This window comes from Poromitra crassiceps, assembly GCF_964638095.1.
Source record: "Poromitra crassiceps genome assembly, chromosome: 22".
NCBI classification, from domain to species: Eukaryota; Metazoa; Chordata; class Actinopteri; order Beryciformes; family Melamphaidae; genus Poromitra; species Poromitra crassiceps.
In genome coordinates this window covers 12,256,873-12,274,006 of record NC_139647.1, presented here as the reverse complement: position 1 = coordinate 12,274,006, position 17,134 = coordinate 12,256,873, and the positions used below count along the sequence as shown (strand labels likewise).

Genomic DNA, 17,134 nt, shown 5'->3' with positions numbered 1-17,134 from the left:
CTAGTATTTTCCTAGTAACTCATTTGATTTGTCGCCGCAACTGCTTCTTCCTGAAAATGTGCAGCAAGTAAAAAAGATGTGGTTAAGATTAGGGTTTTCTCTCTAACTCTCTCTCTTTAAAAACTCTTTAAAAAAATAACTTTAATGTTTTATAAAAATGTGTGTGATTTGACTGGGAATCAAAACCCAGTCCTCAGATTGGAAGGCAAGCACCTTACCTTACCCATTAAGCCACAAGACTGAGCACACCCTGAGTTGCACTTTTTTCAGAACCTAGCCCTAATCTTAACCACATTTTTTAAAACTTGTGCACGTTTTCAGGAAGGAGCAGTTGCGGCGACCAATGAAATGAGTTCGGGGGCGTGGTTATCCCGGCCCACACTAGGAAAAAATGATGGTCCGAGAACGATGACCAAACATGGTGATTTCAGGACGACACAACTGCAAATGGCTGTGAAATGGACATTTGGCACGTCAACATTTCTATGAAAAAATTTCAATTGCTGTGCCACTGGTTACCCCTCCGTGCGCCAGAGGTGGCACCCGTGCCATAGCTCGCTGACCCCTGCTCTTAACACATCCCAGCATCCAATGTACAATCGTGTTGTTTTTCTCATTGAGTTCGTCTCGTTCATTGCAGGCCTATGTGTATGACATCCGCAGCAGCAGCTACCTCCACAAGCTTCAGAAGCACTCTGACACAGTGCTCAACGTGACCTTCAACCCCGCCACACCTGAGGTGAGCTCAATCAGTCTGTCGCCACCCTTCAGCTCTGATGTCCGTTACGCAATGACTCGCATTGCTCCATCTCACACAGCTGGAAGTTCTCACTGTCATGTTAAAAGAAGCATCACTCTTTTTGCTCCACATCATGAGAACGCATTGAGCAGAGTAATTATAAAGGCTTAGTGGATATTTCACCTTCCCCTGGGATATCTGCTTGGATATCAAGGCCTCTAAGTATAAAAGCACACAATGCCACATTGATTCATTGTATTCCTTGGACTCTGTGATTTGAAAAGTGGTAGTGCTCTCTCAGTTCTAGGAATAGCCTCTGTGCCAGAGGGTGGCTGGATGTAAGAGTCTTCCCTGGAATTTGTTGTTTAAGGGGATCTGCTGGTTTTCCACAAATTATATGCCAAATAGCATGCTAAGCTTTCTTGTCTGAGCAACAGAGTCTACAGATGCCTCCACTCTGAGTCGTACTACTGTACACTCATTACTTCATTCGGAAAGCTCTGCATTAGCTTTAGTTTTGAGCTTAATCCAGTCAGTATCAGAAACCTCAGTGCTGCAACTCCATGCAGGCAGTACTTGTTATTTATCTATCTAAAGCGTGGTTTGTTTGACAGCACAGGGTATACTTACATCATGTGTTGTAAAGCGTGGTTTGTTTGACAGCACAGGGTATACTTACATCATGTGTTGTAAAGTGTGGTTTGTTTGACAGCACAGGGTATACTGTACTTACATCATGTGTTGTAAAGTGTGGTTTGTTTGACAGCACAGGGTATACTTACATCATGTGTTGTAAAGTGTGGTTTGTTTGACAGCACAGGGTATACTTACATCATGTGTTGTAAAGTGTGGTTTGTTTGACAGCACAGGGTATACTTACATCATGTGTTGTAAAGTGTGGTTTGTTTGACAGCACAGGGTATACTTACATCATGTGTTGTAAAGTGTGGTTTGTTTGACAGCACAGGGTATACTTACATCATGTGTTGTAAAGGTTTGTTTGACAGCACAGGGTATATTTTCATCATGTGTTGTAAAGTGTGGTTTGTTTGTTGTTTGGTTGATAGTTAAGTTGACTGCTTGGCACTGTGTTGTGGCTTGAGCGCTTTACCTGGCCTGTGAAACAGCTGCAGAAACGATGCCTCCCTCCTTAAAGACAGGTCACTCAGATAGAAAGCCCCTGGATCCCTACACAATTTGACATGCCAAGACTGTTTCACCACAACTCATCTCTCTGCGCAAAAGATTGCCTGTCCCACATTTTGATCAGGATAAAAACCCAATAATTTTACCCGGAGGCACAACCCACCATTTACCATTTAGTTGCTGAATGCATTTAGTTGTCTCAGTGGAATATAACCTGATGAAGGCAAATGTGACCAACACTGAAATTGGAAGCTGACTAAGAGAAAATTAAATTTGACTACACTGGTGCGTCTACAAAGAATTGTCTTGGTCCAACATTTTGAACATTTTTAAGTGACTTCTTTAGAGCAATCATGGCAAACCCATATATATCTGTTCTCTTCTAGCCAAAAGTCAGCTTGACTTTGTTTTCCTGAAAACTTTTATTTAATTTAATATTAAATTTATTATTCTTATTTTTTGAGTTGGCTGAAATCAAACCGCCTGATCTCCTATTGGTTTCATTCTGCCTTTGGGATGGGCCCCAAACTGTGTCCGATAGTTATGTCCCATGGCACCACCGTCAGGCTAACACTTTTTTATTACTCGTGCAAAGTTGTTTTTTTGTGATCAAATCTTTTCTTTTATTGGCACTTGTCTTGAAACAGGTTACTCCTGCAAAGTTGACTCAATCTCCACCATTTAGAACACAGCACAGTTCACAACTGTGGTTCTCAAACGTTCTCACATCATGGACCCCTAAACTGACACAAATTAGACCACAGACCCCCATTTGATATATATTTGATTTGAGATGTTGTCCCAGGGTCCCCCATTTGATAAGATTTGTGATTTTAGATGTTTTATTACAGAAAGTGTATGAAACCCATGAGCCAAATAGTCAGACAGTATTGTGTTACTTATTGATGGAATTATTGCGGAAAAAAATGATGCCCCTTTTTGCTGGGGACCCCCTCAAGGACCCCTGGGGGTCCCTGGACCCCACTTTGAGATCCACTGGTGTATATCATGGCTATTCCAGATCATTTTGATACATGGAACCGTTTGGCCAAGATACACAAATTAAATCAACAGCGATGATGCACAAACATACATTTAGCCAACATTTAATACTAGAGCAATCAAACTTCAGACACACATGGGACCGCTTCTACCCAATCTGGGAACCCAGACTCTATCAGTCTGACGAGTAAAAATTTCCGGTATTGAGCAGATATATTCCCCTTCCGTCATACAGTTTGCATATTATTATTATCAGCCGAGATGCCGTCTGGACCTAAAACACCTACAATCGATCAGCTCTAACTCCGTTCTTGCGCCAATCAGAATGTAAACAATGACCGCAGCGCACGGAAGAGGAAGTCTAAGTCTACAGCGGAAACCCCGAAATATCGGCCGTTTGTGCCAGTCTTATTAGTCGTCAGACTGATAGACTCTGGGTGCCCAAATTGGCTTCTACCCAACTGCCATCCACCTCTTCAATGAGACCCGAAATTAACCCCCACAAATCAGGACTTTGTCATTTTGCATTGTATATTATTTCTGAGACATCCAGTCCAGCACATGGTTGCAGAGGCAGTTTTATGGTGTGTGAAGGCTATTTGCATTCTCTGGTTTTATTGGGTGACATAACTGAGTATCGTGGGTGTAGCAACTGTAGCATGAGCAGAACATTATAATTATACAGTTTGTATTTCTATTCCAGACATTGTTATTAATCTCAACCATCCCAGACAGACGTGTGAATGAAAGTTTCATGCTGCCTTCAAATTAAAGTCATGAACTCGTGTTTACGACACGGCTTGGCATTCAGGTGGTCGTCGTGAGCATGCGCAGTTGACTAGAAGCCACCGAGGCTAACAATTTAGCTAACTCTAGCTAGCGAATGTTAACACATTCACTGCCAGCCGTTTTTTCAATACTGTAGGTAGCTTCTGCCAAGGTTTTTTTTTGAGGATTCTGGCTCATCTTTCAAAAGCCGAGGATTCTTTTCTGCTAAGATTTTGTGAACACAAATTATCTCAAAAGAACTAATAGAATGTGTGCTTTCTCTGTCTAAAAGAGTTAGTTTTAGTTTGCCTACATAATAGTTATGTAGGCATTAGCAGTAGAATACAGCATGGTTTCAGGCAGCGTCTGAAAATTTAAGCTGAGATAAATGGCTTTTTGTGAAATTCGATAGAACAGTCACTTTAACCATTTATTTTTGGCGTAAGACGTCAGACATCTAAACAATAGTTTTGAACAGTAATTTCCTCCATAGCAGCAGGAAACCCCCCTCTCCTTCAAACTCCTCCCTCCGTGTGTGTTCTCCTCCCTCCGTGGCTGCAGCAGTACAAGCGAGGCTCTGCCTGTCTGTGCTGCCTGGCTGCTGGCGGCTGCTCTTTGGGCGAGTCTGCATGGGGCTCGTTCGTTTCGGTTGTGAGCTCAGCTGGAATGAAGCTGCGTGCGATTGTGGGCTTTCTGCCGGTGTTTCAAAGTGTGTTGCACCCATAATCTATTATGCAAATTTGCAATCCCCCACCGCCAGCTCCCAGCGCGATAATGCGCGAAAGCGAAAGCGTTTTCGCCAATCCATTTTACAGTATGAGAATGGTTTCCTCGCGCGTTCCCCTGCAGTTTTGGCTCGGCTTTTTCTAGTCTGGAGAGCACTGTCGCCACTTAGTGGGTCGGTGGAATGGGTTGTACACGTTCGGTGGCTCTCATATTTATATAGGAGATGTAAAAGGGTTAGATCAACGTCCCACCGTCAAAAAAAAAAAAAAAAAAAAATTGACGAGTTGACTCGCCATTGGCAGTCAACCGTTGGTTTCTGCTTGACGAGTTGACTCGCCAATGGCAGTGAACATGTTAATGCAGGAATTGCAAATAAAAGGCATAATGACAGAGGAAAAAAGATGAGACTTAAAGGATGGCTTTACCGGTAATCAACCCACTTTGTATCGTATATAATCTCAGTAAAATAAGCACATGGCCAGTGTTTTGCCTTTTCTCTCTCGGTTTACCTCATGGTGAATTTGCTCCTGCTCCTGTCTGCAGAAACTCCGCCCCCGCCAGCTGCAAGTCATTAAGGCTCGCTAAGGCTCTCCATGCAATTCTCCAATGTGCATACTTAAAAAATAAAAATAAACAATAACAGCCGCCCTCGGAGCAGATTCTGCCTCTCCAGCAGAACTTCCGCAGCTCCGTTGTGACACGTTGTGACGTAAAACGCGTCAGAACCGAGCGCTTTGGCAGAGGAGGAAATGGGAGATCTCTGTGAGGAAAACGGAGAGAGAAGGTAAACACTGCGACATGTGCTTATATTACCAAGATGATTAATGATACAAAGTGGGTTGATTGCCAGTAAAGCCATCCTTTAAGAATATTAACATGTTCCTCAAACATATTATAAAATGACTATGAAAAGCTCTATACGGCTAAAATGACAAATATATTTACTTTCATCCACGTCCATGGCCTCCGCCATTTTCTGAACACGTCACAAGACACATCACAAGTCGTGAAACTCGAAGCTTTCAGAAAATGTCCACTTAACATGTCGTGAATACCACACGAGGGCCCACTTGAAGGGCCCACCTGATAGAGATAAGAGGTCACAGGGTCATTCAGAGGTCATGTTGCCCTGTCAGGCCAGGAGATTGCTTTATCCCCAAGACATCAAGGTTGCATACTTTGCTTAAATATCACTTCATTCAAGAACACTCTTGTCATAGATTTAACTTTGACATTCATTGCATAAATGGAAATACAGTTATGTTTGGCTTTGAAGGCTCCGCTCTTTACAGAAGATGCTCCTCCCTGAATCGGCCTAGCAGCATGCTACGCCGAGCAGGGAGTGCAGCAAAATCCCCAATGGGGATACAAGTTTCCAGATAAATTTAAAGCCATAGTGAGTACCAGACAGAGCCTCAGCAAGACATGGAATAATACATGTTCACTTTTTGAGCCATGCAGGCTCTTGAGCTAGAATACATGTTGAGCCATGTAGAAACTGCTAGTGGTGTTGGTTAAAGGTGTAGCCTCAGCAAGTGGGGCATCGGTGAGAATGAGGAGGACCAGAGGAACATATGCCAAGGGTTTTATTTAAACATTCCTTGGTGGGTGGATAACCATCAGACAGGTGTAGCTTGATGTAACATGCAGATGATACAGATGATTTGCCTAAAAGACAAACGATGTATTAATACCTTTACAGCATCCACCAAAAGTACCATGCAGGCTGGCTTCATTGCACAATCCACATCAATCGTTTTCAGCGTGTAGCAACGAGCTAGCGGCTAGCGCTGCTGCTGTTGTTATTGTTTCAAAGTGGCGCAGGCATTTGAGATCCACAGATTCGACATGGAGGGAGCCAATTGCAGAGCTTGCAGGGAGCGGAATGGGATTTCCATCCGGCACCGACTGAAATGGTCGGCACCAATGGGAGAGCTAAGTCCACCATGCTGCTTCAAGCCAGTCAGACTACAATCACAGTGACCATGCAAGATTTGTGCCATAAGCCATACAAGAATTCCAGATATGATGATTTATTTTCTTCTTTTTTCAATATTTTATTTTCAACTGTTTGAATAACACACGAACAAGACAAACAAACAGGCTCAGATAGAGGAGAAGAAAAGAAAAGAAAAGAAAAGAAAAGAAAAGAAAAGAAAAGAAAAGAAAAGAAAAGAAGAAATAAATGTTAGTAGGCTACCCTGCATCAATACAATTTTCAATCAAAAGAAAATCCACAAAACCACTCTGTGGGATATATCTTATTGATGGATGTCTGTTATGATCCCTCTCTGTTTTGGCACATTGTGTGCAGCATTTGTTTGAGCTTTTACACCAGAATGAGATTTATTTTATAACAGTGCTGATCCTTAGATATTCCTCATCTTAATTGGATTAAAGCACAAATGGTCTGGTGCCAGTTATATCTGGTGCATATTTTAGAGGCATGGGTACTAAATCAGAATCTCCCATTTTGACAAACAAAAGCATTAGCCCCTTATAAGCATGTCATTTCGTAGATTTGGGCCTTTGTTGACTGCCTTTTGGATTTGAGGCACATGTTTTGAATCTGCATGGAAGACTGCGTTACTCCATTCAGTTAAACCTCCCATCTGTCCACAACCATACATTCACATTTCCAAGCTGAAAGTGGAACATTTGATCCATGGCCGTTTACTGGCTCCATGCCAGTGCTCTGCAGGGTCTGAAGACACACTTCATCAGTCAGAGCGGGCTTGCATCAGAGCCTCTACACACATGATAGATAGATAGATGGATAGATGGATAGATAGATAGATAGATAGATAGATAGATAGATAGATAGATACATAGATAGATACATAGATAGATAGATAGATACATAGATAGATGGATGGATAGATAGATACATAGATAGATAGATAAATGGATGGATAGATAGATAGATACTGTAGATAGATAGATAGATAGATACATACATACATACATACATACAGTACATACATACATAGATGGATGGATGGATAGATACATAGATAGATAGATAAATGGATGGATGGATAGATAGATAGATAGATACTATAGATAGATAGATAGATGGATGGATAGATAGATAGATACATAGATAGATGGATAGATAGATAGATAAATGGATGGATGGATAGATAGATAGATACTGTAGATAGATAGATAGATAGATAGATAGATAGATAGATAGATAGATACATACATACATACATACATACATACATACATACATAGATGTTAGATACATGCAGTTCAAACATGAATTCCACAAACTCAAGAAAACTAGCCACTAGTGACTATAGTATAGATCAGGGGTTCTCAACCTTTTGTAACTTAAGGCCCTCTTCTGATTGTTAAAACAGTTCTGAGGACAACCTTCCCAGATAAATGAGAGAGAGAGAAGTCACATAAATTATGTATTTTACTTGAAAGTTTTTGATTTATATAAATTCTTGAGCACATTTAGATATAAAAATAAATAACTAGCTTTAATCACACATTTTTATTTTATTTGTATTAATCTATTTGGCAATATCACTGCCTCCGTGGTCCACTACACGGTGCTCTGACGCCCACCAGTGGGCCATGGCCCAGTGGTTGAGAATAACTGGTATAACTGGTCAGTAGTTCCCAAACTGGGGTCCCCCTAGGGGTACGTCACGTGGAGGTGGTACTACAGTACAGGGGGTGCTAGAGAGAACGGGGAAACTCTAAAAATTTAAGAATAAATCATGAAAATAAATTAAATGCTAAAATAGATCGGCTCAGGAGGCACTAATTGCAACTCTTTCACTCCATTTCTTATTTTGCTATATTCTTCAAAAGTTGGGTTATCATTCATTCATTGCATCGTATTCTCATAGTTTTCTCTTGCAGTTTTCTAAGCAAAATGTTGGTTTCAGAAATCAGGGAGAGGGGGTGCTGCTGAAGCCAAAAAAGTTTGAGAACTGCTATAGACAATCTATTGTGTTTTTATTGTATTATTATTATTATTATTACCCTCTCCCCAATAGATAAATAAATGCGAACAGCAGTCAATCCGCGCCCACAACTGAGCCCCTCTGCCTCTGTCTGTCTGCATAGTTTCTCCACACGATTAGCCGCCAGAAAAGCAGCACCCGACGCCGAAGGGCCAAACCATTCTCAGCAGTCCGGTTTAGCTTTTCCGTGTCGTGCTGGGAGCCGGCGCACAAAAACGGAGCACTCCGAAAATAGACTGGGTGCGTGTTAGGCTGTGTGTTAGTGTGGGGAGGAGTTTGCAGCTGAGGAGGGGAGAGGGGGGTGGGGCACGCAGGGCACCACACAACTACACCATGTCACTACATCAGAAAATATTATCTTCAGAGTCAGTGAATGTGCTTAAAATGCTTCATTTCACAAAAGGCGGAATATCTCAGCTTCTAATTTGAAACGCCTGTATTTGCTCAAAACAACCTATCTTCTCCGGCTCATAACTAAAGAACGGAAAATGGTATCAATAAACTTTTTTTTGCTGATGATACAATAGAGTCAGCTCGTTCTTTGTGCGTGTTCGGTGTTTACATAGTAATATCACACAATATTCTGTGGGCCTCGAGAAATCACTGAAAACGCTCTGAAACTCTGGCACTGGGAGCGTCCGTTCTCCAAAAGTGGCTGGCACTCAATGAGTTAACAAGGACGCTGAATTGAAACTGTGTGGCTTTGGCATGGCTTTGGCTTTGCTTTGGCGTATGGTGTGAACATGCACTAAACAGTTCAAACACTAGTCATTAGGCAATGAAAGAAAGTTATGGTGTCGGACCATAAACAGTTCAAATCTGAGGAGATCCCTGACATGCAAACATGCAAAATGCCACTATCATAATAATCGTTAATCATTAGGCTTAATTATTTACAATAATCAGTTTTCTAATCATAATCCCAGGAATCCTAGTTTGTCAATAAAAATGTCCACCAAAGCCACCCTTGATGATTGTAGTTGTGTACACAGAACTATACTGCTTGCATTTCTGTTTGAGTATCTTGAGTACCTATGAAAATGTCCACCTACATGAATAGTTTCATAAACCAATTGATTGTCCGCTTGTAGAGATCATGGGAATGCTACAGTCATCTGCACACCACTGTTATTATCCTTCATCAACTTTTATGCATTATGTTTTCATGGACTCATCTCTCATTGGCTATTACCGGTCTCTATTCTCAGATTTGTGTCACTGGCCGTCTCAGACTACAGGAGCCTGTCCAGATTTGTCCAGATTGAACTCGTAAAATTCACAAATGTGTGAAAGAATTGGAGGGCTCCAGTCGGTCTGCAGCTAAATCAAGAGGAAGGGCAACTGCTGCAGCTTGAGTCCAAAGTTAGGATGGCCAAATCCAGATTCAAATCAGGCTAAAAGTGGTGTAGTGTTCAAGTAATTTGTGTTGACGTGCATGTAACATATTGGTAGGAAGACCAATTCTTCAGCACCTTCACACACAAAAAGAAACACACATACAACTACTCTACAGTCAAGAGTTGAAAATATTGAAAATAGTCTGTAGTAGGGTTGTCAAAAGTATCGATAGTATCGATAAAAGTCAATATTAAAAATTTGAAACGGATACAATACTCATTTGCAACAGGTATCGATAGTATCGATAAGTATCAATACAAAAACATGTAAATGGATACAATACTCATTTGCAACTGTATCAATATCAGCAGTGCTTTCTCTTAATGAAAAATCAAACATACCACTGATTTCTTCCTCCCTGTCATTGGTGGGTATATTTTGCTTCAACAAGTTCAAAGTATTCTGATGACTAGAGCAGGTGTAATTTGCTGTGTTATGATAGGCTGATGACTAGAGCAGGTGTAATCCGCGGTGTTATGATAGGCTGACGACTAGAGCAGGTGTAATCTGCTGTGTTCTGATAGGCTAATGACTAGAGCAGGGCTAATCTGCTGTGTAAGGTCAAAGTTTTTAATGAGTTTGATCAGGCGTAGATTATGGAGCAGCATGCATCTGTCCGTCCATCTGTCTTTGTTTATTTTTTATGCCTCTTGATGTGTTGTTGTCCCGCGTGGTATCGAAAATGGTATCGAGTATCGATATTTTCCTGGGTATCGTATCGAAGTAGAAATTCTAGTATTGTGACATCCCTAGTCTGTAGATGATGATAAACCTAGGCTGGCTTACCGTGGCAGATCCAGCCATTGCTAACTTGCTATCATGTGCATTCGGTTGTCTCATGTAAAAAGTGGAAACAGGCTAAACGCTTGCTAACGATACACAGAATGGATTCATCAAGTGAACCACTAACCCACTGAAGGAACAAATCACTCACGTTTATAAGTCTTTTTTCTCCCCAATTGGCCAATTTCCCCTCCTGTCCCGGTCGTTGCTCCACCCCCTCTGCTGATCTGGGGAGAGTTGTAAACTAGCACATGCTTCCTCTGATACATGTGCAGTCGCCAGCCGCTTCTTTTCACCTGACAGCGAGGAGGTTCATCGGCAGGACGTAGCGTGTGGGAGGATCACGCTATTCCCCTCAGTTTCCCTCCTTCCCAGAGGAGGCACTAGTGTAGCGACCTGGGACCCTATCTTGGTACAGGCGATATCCCCTATTTGCGATTGCTCACCTGTTTGCGCGTGCCTTAAGGCAGGGAAGATAGCACACCATATTTAGCCGAGCGAACTAGTTTTTCCTGTGCCATACCTGGCACGTATGGTTCGTCCTATTTACTGGAACAACAGCAAATAACATTTCCGTTGCATGAGAAGCTGACGGGATGGAACGCTCATTCCAGGTATTAGTCGGTTTCCCAAGTGTTGCTAGGTAAACAGAGTTATCACCTGGTGGATCATATTGACGTCGAGTGTCAGAAGCATGGATTTAAAAGACTCATTTTCCAGCTGTTTTGAAGAACACACCATATCTTTATAAGCAGACTAGCTTCCTTGTGCTCCCGTTTCCATTGCATAAGAAGCTGACGGGATGAAACGCTTGTTCCAGGTATTAGTCGGTTTCCCAAGTGTTGCTAGGTAAAGAGAGTTATGGCTTGTGAAAAACTTTGGATTTTGATTGCTTAACTTGCACCAAAAATTTGCGAATGCTTTTATTTTATATTGTTGCCAAATGACCATGGTATAAGCGGGACAATCAACTCCTAGGTGTAATAATAAATAATAATAATGATTGGATTTATATAGCGCCTTTCCAAGTGCTCAAAGCGCTTCACAGAATCATTATTCGTTCACACCATTCGTACCGGTGATTCGAAAGCGTGGCAGCCACACATCGGCGCTCAACGGCCCCTCCGACCACCATCATTCATGTCTACATTCATACCAATCATACGAGGCAAGGAGGGTTAAGTGTCTTGCCCAAGGACACAACGACAGCAGCTGGGAGGGAGCGGGGATCGAACCGCCAACCCTTGCGTCATTGGCCGCCCCGCTCTACCTCCTGAGCTAAAGCCGCCCCAAAAACGATTAACTTAAACGATTTTAATGCCCTTCACGGAGGCAACCACCCGACGCCGCCTCCACGTCCTCCATTAAAATTGTTTAATGCACACCTAGTCGTTGATTATCCCTTACATAACTAATAAACATTAGATTAATAATCAGTTGTCATGTCGCTTAACTAATGCAATACAAGTTGGATTTAGCCCTGTCGATGCGTTACATGTACAGTAGGTCGCTGAGGCTGCCTTGTAATTTATTGCCATTTCCTGGCATAATGAAAGATGTCGGTTCAGACGGTTTGCATTAAATCAAACCGGTTTAAGCTCGTACACCGGACCGGACCGGACCGGACCGCTAAAACCGGAAATGGACCCATGCCTAGCAGGCAGGTCAGAGTCAGGTCAGAAATAGAAAAAAACACACAACTTACTATCAGTCTGTGCGCGCACTCGCCATTATTTCTCTCTTTTGTAGTCATCAGCGAGATGTCAAAAAGAAAACAAACCCGTTTGCTGACAAACTTTGGATTTACAAAGAAATCGAAACAGTCAATTGAACAGCAACCAGACTGAGCCAGCCGCTTCTACAGTACTTCAACCAGACTGACCCAGCCGCTTCTACTTCAACCAGACTGACCCAGCCGCTTCTACTTCAACCAGACTGACCCAGCCGCTTCTACTTCAGCCAGACTGACCCAGCCGCTTCTACTTCAACCAGACTGACCCAGCCGCTTCTACTTCAACCAGACTGACCCAGCCGCTTCTACAGTACTTCAACCAGACTGACCCAGCCGCTTCTACTTCAACCAGACTGACCCAGCCGCTTCTACTTCAACCAGACTGACCCAGCCGCTTCTACAGTACTTCAACCAGACTGACCCAGCCGCTTCTACTTCAACCAGACTGACCCAGCCGCTTCTACAGTACTTCAACCAGACTGACCCAGGCGTTTCTACTTCAACCAGACTGACCCAGCCGCTTCTACTTCAACCAGACTGACCCAGCCGCTTCTACTTCAACCAGACTGACCCAGCCGTTTCTACTTCAGCCAGACTGACCCAGCCGCTTCTACTTCAACCAGACTGACCCAGCCGCGTCTACTTCAACCGCGGCCGCCAAAAATGTTACCTTGCCCGCTGGCAACAACACCGATGCTACGACGGCTGCTGCGGGGACTGTTAGGACAACGCCCGGGGCCGCGTGACAACACCGGACAAGCCGCCGACAGAGACACTGACAGGAGAAGCAGCAGATGGACGTAACGTTGACAGCTCAACAGATGATGAAGAGGCCGGCGGCTGTATCCGTGTCTTATTGGTGCTGATAAACTATAGCCGCATGCGGCGTGGAAGTTTGCTGTGGTCATTAACTGTTTATTATAGCCTATATCAGATGTGCTGGCATGCTTGCAGGCAGCTGAATGAATCAGACCGTAAAAATGTTGAAAGTTTCTTTACACAAGAGTCAGTCAGTCCTCTCTTCAGAGGCACGTGCAAGCACCTCTCGGCACCAGGGCGCGCACACGCGCGTGCACTAAGTCGCTCGCACGTACGCTTTGCACGCACTCTCGAGCTCAGTACTTTGGACCGTGTGGGTGAAGGCATTTGTTTTGACCTTTTCTCTGAAGGGGTTGAGTCAGGAATATTCACCATTCCTGCTCTCAATATACTAAACTTCTCATTTCATCAGGCTTTATCTTTACTTTGACGCTTATCTGTACAACATCGTAGAAATGTATAACGCATAATTTCATCTTGAGCCACGAAATAGTTGCCGATGTAAGAGAGTCGCCTGGTCATACCAACTACTTGTCGGATTATGGCTACTTATTAAGCAAGCCTGTAGTGGCGAACTGTCTGCTCCAGTGTTTGTCAAGCAATTTCCTGGATGCAATTAGCAGACAGCTGGGCCTGTTCTGCTCCGTGCATTCCACCGCTGCACAACTACCTTTCTGTTCGACTGTCTGCCCACCCAGAGGGACAGACCTGTTCTTCATCAGGAGCTCAAATCAACATGGCCATAGCCCATTTTTTTCTTTCTCAGGACCAATCAGAGGGAAGGAGAGCTGGAACCTTCTTATCAAAATGAGAAAAAGATGTATGAAATGTTAAGCTCCACAGACAGTGTCTGTGTAAAAATCCAGCAGTGTTATCAGTCACTACATTTCATTACATTACATTACATTATTTAGCAGACGCTTGTATCCAAAGCGACTTACAATATCACATTTTGTCAACAGTAGAGAAATCAACTATGCAACACAGTCTATGACAGCTAAGACCTTCTGAAGGAATTGTCACGAGACAGTGTCTACAGTCTGTAAGAAGAATACAGCCATGTTATCAGTCACTAGACATTGTCTATGTAGAAATACAGCCGTGTTATCAGTCACTAGAATGCTGACCTTAATGTCCTCAAATGCTGGCTGAATCTCAGCACTCTGCAACAGCCTTAGCTCAGACTGAGGCTCGATAGAGGCAGACTGAGCGGGCGGTGGGGGCACTAAGGTTTTGTAAGAACGGACAACTGCAAGCTACTTTATGATTGGATATCCCTTTATGACTGGATAAGGTAGTCAGTTTTGAGCCATAAGCACCAGCCACTTCAAACCCTGCCTCAGCAAACAGTGAAAACTGGGAAGTGGCGATATTTAGGATTTGGGTTGAAACTTTAAACTAATGTCTCCTACTTTTTTGAGGCTTACAATTAGTCAGATAAGACCCTAAATGACATCGTTGGAAGGTTTTGGTGCATTTTGCCCTGACAGGGCACGCACAAACAAGTGCGCAAGCACTATTAGGGGATAGCGCCTGTCGGAATATAGAGCCCAATATGTTTTCTATGTTTGTTTTTTTTAGTTTTGGTCAGAGAGAAATGTTCTATGGTCTCTCCCGATTATAGTGTTGGCTGAACCGTTTGGTTCAACGAAGTACAACTATTTTATAAGCATTTTACGAAATGTCTATGGGAAAATAAATGGCGGATGAAAATCTCTGGTACAGTGCTGAAGCAGGAAGTGACATTCCACTTTGCCTCTCTATGGAAAAAGACATGAAACTGGAGATTGAGACCAATAGACCATAAACTCATGAGAAAGTGTTTACTGTCGTCCTAAAAGTGAGTAGTACGGTCATTTCCCCCCTGACTTCCAAGCAATCAGACTTATTTTTTGCAGCCAGTGGAGTTGCCCCCAGGAGGGCCATTAGAAAGAATGCAGGTTTAAGGCACTTTTCACGAACTGAGATATACCCCTCGGTCTCACATGACACACATATGGCCCATTTCCACCGCTGGTATCAGCGCGGCCCCGCCCAGCTCGTCTCGCTTTTTTGTCTCATTCCACCGATCAAAAACCCGGACACCCCGGGTTGAGTCGGGGTTGAGTCGTGCTGCTTTTGGTCCCTGCTCTGTTGAGGTTCCAGGGCTGTGGACCCGGTACCATACGGTGACGTGAAAACACTGCAGACGACTGATTGGTCAGGCAGAATCGTGTTTACTGTATCTACTGTTAATGCTGGATACCAGTTTAGTGGGGCTTACCTTCTCTTCTGTTATTTCCATCAGTCTTTTGTGTTGCTGCCTTTGGCTCTGGTGAAATAAAATCGATCTCCTTGCTCAGCTTTAACATGACGGTGGTTTTCAATTGTTTTGAGAGAGAAAAAGTCTGCTCCTCGGGAAGCCCTTTGTAGTTGTGTGTAACGTCGGCTCCGCTAGGCCGGAGGCGGGGGTTTAGCGAAGCCGCAGTCTTGCCTGGTGAGAGGCCGCCGGGGTAGAGGCTTCCCTCCTCCATGTAGCGCAACTCCCGTCCCCCGCGCAGTGCATGCATGTGAGTTTGAGTAGAAACAAAGTGATATCCATTCTCCTGGCTGATTGTCACATTTGCCCATGTCCACTGTAGGTCATTTAGAGACACCAGTATTTCATAACCAGTTTAAAAGTTCCGTGTATGGATTTAATTTGAACATTATACATTATAGCCTACTTCGGCTATGGGCGGAGGACAGATATGCGGTCGCTATGACGACCAGGTGTGGGCGGAGGCGAGTAAACTTGCTATGGAAACAGAGTCTATATCAAGTAGAGACGAGTAAGACCAGGTCGAGTAGAGCTGTACTGTGCTGTTATATGTGGTGGAAATGAGCCAATAGATAGTTACAGACAGAGCCGTATAATAGAAGAGTTACGGCATCTCCATTCACTCCAATGGACCAGATTTTTACCTCACAATAGTTCCTGGAAGTAAGGTTCTGGATTAAGCAGCGCTGTCGAGTTGCCGCAAAATGGACCGTTTGTGATGTACTTTGAAAAAGTCAGATGTTTAAAGAATCAAATAGTATATTATCAGCTTTATTTGATGTATTCAAACGTAGCGCCAGCCCCCTTCCTGGCTCTTCATTGGCTACATGTCACGCATTTTGGACCTCCGCTGGCACCACTCTCTTACTCGATTGCTCTGGGTACAGAGAGCTGTGATTCTGTCTTCCCATTGGCTAAAACATGTTTTTTTCACTAATCTGATGTGCTGAGCATCTGGCTTCGCCCGGGGAGCCTGCTTCAGATTAACTTTGATTCTGTTGATCTAATCTCTGGCTGAGGTGGATACATATCCTTCATTTCACTCATCTTGTGAGGCCAACAAACACGTGTCATTAAGAAAGAGATTACAATCCTACAGTAACTGACACCGATGGTGATGGGATATTGTAATATTAGGGCTTTTCACACGACACTTAGCCAGGGTTAAGTGAGTCTCTTAGCCTGGGCCTAAGGGAGCTGTTAGCGGCTAACAGTTAGCCCCAGGCGCTTTCATACTTGCACATTCTTGGCCCACTCCAAAGTGGGCTAACCCCAACTTCAGCTTGGGGTTACAAGTTAGCCTGGGGCTATCTTAGCCCTATTCCTAGCCCAGGGCTAAGAGCATGCAGTGTGAAAAGCCCTGTTGTTGCATGTCGTTCCTGAGTGTGTGCTCTCTCCTTACCAAGACACTTGAAAACACATTAACCCACATTTCAGGGGCAGGTGCTCTGCATATTTAGCGCTATGAGAACTTTTAGATGCATATTTTCCACTCATGTTTTCCACTGTAACACTTGAAAGACCATCAGCCGATATACCTCCAAGGTTTATTCCCTCAGCCATCCTGTACTTTACACAGTAATGAGAGAGCCCAGCTTTTACTGTCACTTGGCTTTGCCGTCTTGTAAAGTCTTGTGGGATTTCACATGGCATACCTCTGTAAACTCTCATGGCATACCTCTGTAAACTCTCATGGCATACCTCTGTAAACTCTCATGGCATACCTCTGTAAACTC

At 43.5% G+C, this 17,134-nt stretch overlaps 1 protein-coding gene across 1 annotated transcript in view; it reads left to right on the top strand.

Moving 5' to 3' along the window:
- The window catches only part of wdr27 (WD repeat domain 27), a gene marked incomplete at both ends in the record, with an annotated part of 92,856 nt that overhangs the window by 65,179 nt on the left and 10,543 nt on the right, over positions 1-17,134 (top strand). Inside the window, one exon of the mRNA XM_083658302.1 lies at positions 641-739. Coding sequence (XP_083514428.1) covers positions 641-739 — 99 coding nt within the window. The remainder of the gene's footprint in view (positions 1-640; positions 740-17,134) is intronic.